We start from the raw sequence: 3,516 nt of genomic DNA, 5'->3' as shown, positions 1-3,516 counted from the left end.
CTATTTTACGCTTATGTACTCAGCTTTGCTGATTGTGTGTGTTTGTGTTTTTTTCCATGTCTTTACCTTGGCCCTATGATGACCCATTTTTAATGGAGAGTAGTGGAAACAAGTAGAGATAAACTTTTCAGGTATTGAAGCATGATCATGATGGGGCATGAGTGAAGAGTGAATCCTACTAGTTTTCATTAGATTACAATGTGTTTTATGTTTTAATTATTTATGCTAATATTTATATGTGGAGCTAACATCAAGTTTTGGATTTGGTTTGGTTTTAATAAGGGCCTTTAATGGTTCCAAGTTGTAGGTTGATTTTCATTTTATTTCGCTCATTTTGGTTTTAACTTTACTTTCGTTTGGTTAGCTTTTCAAGTTGGTTTGTTTTGGAAAGGTTTTAAAATTAGTCTTCCGCTGTGTGTCTTTGATGGTTGCCTTAGCCGTTTTCACCGTGGCGGTAATATCTTAGATATTCCTATTTAAATTTTTAAACAGGGAAAAACAGCTATTTTAAAAGAAAGGAATTTCTAGGGAGTTACAAAACAACTTGAATCATCCGTCTAAATCTTCATTATCTCTATTGAATGATGGTGTTAATCGGCTGAATGTGTCTAGACTTTCGGGTTCTGCTTCGATTCCAGAAATTGATGAGGATCCTGATGAACTTGTCACTCCTCCTTCTCATTTGAGTCGATTCTCAACTGAGAAGATTACTAGAGCTGAGCTGAAAGCCCTTGAGGATTTTCATTTGCGATTGATTAAAGCCAATAAAACAGTACCCAGATCTACTGTTTCATTGGATCTCCGAGCTTCCTCGTCTGATCTTAATGCAGGTCGTGCTGTAACAGATGATGCTATGGTGGCTGAAGGTAATCCTGGCCTCAATTTTGGTTCAGTTCCGCGAATTCCAGAGACAGCAGTTACTGTTCCATTGGTTTCTGGGGTTGGTTCTGCTCCAATTGCTGACCCGATTTCTTTGGAGGGTGATGTGGTACCTCCTCAGCCTAATATTCCTGCTACTAAGCTAGGCATTGCTAAGCTCACTGCTAAGGGTTCGGCCCTCTCCTTCGTAGCTCCTATGGTCAAAGATGGCAAGTCTGTTGCCATGATACAACAAGCCGAAATGACTGAAGGTAATCTTAAGTGGAAGAATTCTGTAATTTTCTATGTCATAGGCTATTATCCTACTATAGCTGCTGTTCATAGATAAATTGCTGAAAATTGGAGTGTTATAGCTAAACCTGATGTTTTTTAGCATGATGATGGATACTTTCTGATTAAAATGCAAAACTCTGATGATATGAATGCTGTTCTTAGTGCTAGTCCACACATGTTCTTTGGTAAGGCGGCTATTGTTAAGCCTTGGTCTGAGAAATTTGACTTTCATGTTGTGGTTTTGAGAACTGTTCCTATATGGGTGAAGTTACCTAACTTACCTTTGAATTGTTGGGGTGTGGACACCTTGAGCAGACTGGGAAGTGTCCTAGGAGTTCCTTTATGTGCTGATGAATGTACTTCAAAGCAGTTGAGGGTCTCTTTTGCTAGGTTGCTCATTAAAGTTGATGTAACAAAGGCTTTACCCAAGACTATCTGGTTTGAAAGCCCAGATGGTGCTTTGATTGAACAAAAAGTTGTTTTTGAATGGACACCCCCCTTTTGTAGCAAATGTAACAAAGTGGGCCATGACTGTGCTATTCCTAGGAAGGTTTAACCCCGAAAGAAGCAGATGGCTTCTAAGGAGCAGCCTAAGAAAAAGGTGTGGGTTGCTAAGCCCCAACCTGCTACTGTTCCTGCACCTGGGCCTAGTGTGCCTGAATGTGGGGGTAATTGCTCTATTCATAATGCTGGTGTTTTCACTCCTGCTCCAACTACTGTGCAAGCTAACTATGATGATGATTGGAGAGTGGTGGGAAGGAAGCAAAGAAGTCATAGTAATCCTCCTGTCTTTACTAGTGTTCCTAATTCTAACACTTATGTTGCACTACTTAAGGATGGGGATGGTGCTGGAGAACTTGTTCCTATCGGGGGTGATGGTAATCCCCCTATGGGGTCATGATTATCCTATCATGGAATATCAGGGGTCTTAATGATCCCTGCAAAGTAGTTTCTCTTAAGAAATTGCTAGCTGAACAGTGTGTGGATGTTGTTGGTATTATGGAAACTAAAGTGAACTGTGACAAGAGTGTTAAGCTTCAGAAGAAATTTGGATCTGCTTGGTCTTGGTTTTGTAACTACTCATCTTCACATAGGGGTAGACTCTGGGTTGGCTGGTCTCATGACAAGGTTAATCTTTTAGTTATCTCCTATCATGAGCAGTTCATTCATGTCCAAATTAGCTCCAAGGATCTTCAACATCAGATTTTCTGTACCTTTGTGTATGGCTTACACTCTATTCATGATAGGTTACCTCTCTAGGATGGTATTTCTAGTCTTAGAGCTATTTCTGGGCCTTGGCTTGTTATTGGTGACTTTAATTCTGTTCTCAATTCTTATGATAGAGTTAATGGTAATGCTGTCATTGATTATGAGGTCAACCATTTTAGATGTTTTGTTGAAAATCTTGATCTTTGTGAGCTTAAGAGTAAAGGTTCTTTTTACTCTTGGTCTAATAAGGGTCATGGTGATACTAGAATTGCTACAAGGATTGATAGGGGGCTTGTGAATCAGGCTTGGTTGAACAAGTATTCTCATGTTGAATCTATCTATCTTCCTCCTCTCCTTTCTGATCACAACCCTCTCTTGGTTGAAGTGAGTAGGTTTGTTGCTACTAAGGGGAGACCTTTTAGGTTTCTTAATTGCCTGGCTGATCATGCTGATTTTTGTTCCATTGTGGAAAAAAGCTAGCATAGTGTTACAGATTGTTCTGCTATGGTTATTATTTGGCAGAATTTGAAATCTGTCAAAAAGAACCTGAAAGATCTGAACACTAAGTATTTTGCTAATGTTGATGAGAAAGTTGATGTGGCTCTTGCCTCTTTGAAAGCCATTCAGGACCAGCTTGCTGTGGATTATTCTAATTCTGACCTTCATGTTAAAGAGGCTGAAGCTGTAACTATGGTGAAGCATTAGATGTATATCCAGGAGTCCATTTATAAGCAGAAATCTAGGGTTGATTGGATTAAGCTGGGGGATTCCAGTTCTCACTACTTCTTTTCTGTTATGAAACATAGGCAGGGTAGAAATAAAATTTCTAGTGCTAGTTCTCTCCCTGCTGTTGACTTAGCCACTATTAGGAGAGGTTCTCAATTCATCTCCAGCTCTATTGATATTTTGACTTCTGTGGTTACTACTTCTGAGATTGATAGTGCTCTAGCTCAGATTGGAGATGATAAGGCGCCTGGAATTGATGGTTTCAATGCTGTTTTCTTCAAAAAGGCTTGGCCTATGATCAAAACTGATATTTATGCTGCTATCTTCTCCTTCTTTAAGACTGGTGTCATTGCTAAGCAGTGGAATTGTACAACAATCACCTTAGTGCCTAAGGTTCAGCATCCTTCTTATGTCAGAGAGTTTAGGCCT

The 3,516-nt window shown here is 39.6% G+C and overlaps 1 protein-coding gene across 1 annotated transcript; it reads left to right on the top strand.

The window, feature by feature from the left end:
• Positions 1-2,049: 2,049 nt before the first annotated feature.
• LOC145572726 (uncharacterized) lies at positions 2,050-3,066 on the top strand. The gene is made up of 3 exons (XM_081631699.1): positions 2,050-2,280; positions 2,413-2,745; positions 2,884-3,066. Exons 1-3 carry the CDS (start codon positions 2,050-2,052, stop codon positions 3,064-3,066), a joined length of 747 nt encoding a protein of 248 aa, XP_081487825.1.
• Positions 3,067-3,516: the final 450 nt, after the last annotated feature.

The sequence above is a fragment of the Chenopodium album genome, chromosome 2, assembly GCF_948465745.1.
Source record: "Chenopodium album chromosome 2, dcCheAlbu1.1, whole genome shotgun sequence".
Classification (NCBI taxonomy): Eukaryota; Viridiplantae; Streptophyta; class Magnoliopsida; order Caryophyllales; family Amaranthaceae; genus Chenopodium; species Chenopodium album.
The sequence above is the reverse complement of the archived record's forward strand: the minus strand, read 5'-3'. Positions and strand labels throughout refer to the sequence as shown.

What these genes read in the sequence shown, in the direction of transcription:
- LOC145572726 (XM_081631699.1), top strand. Translation starts at nt 2,050, where the DNA reads ATGATTATCCTATCATGGAATATCAGGGGTCTTAATGATCCCTGCAAA. An exon ending in TTGGCTGGTCTCATGACAAG is followed by an intron (nt 2,281 to 2,412) that starts GTTAATCTTTTA and finishes TTACCTCTCTAG; the next exon opens with GATGGTATTTCTAGTCTTAG. An exon ending in ACAACCCTCTCTTGGTTGAA is followed by an intron (nt 2,746 to 2,883) that starts GTGAGTAGGTTT and finishes ATTATTTGGCAG; the next exon opens with AATTTGAAATCTGTCAAAAA.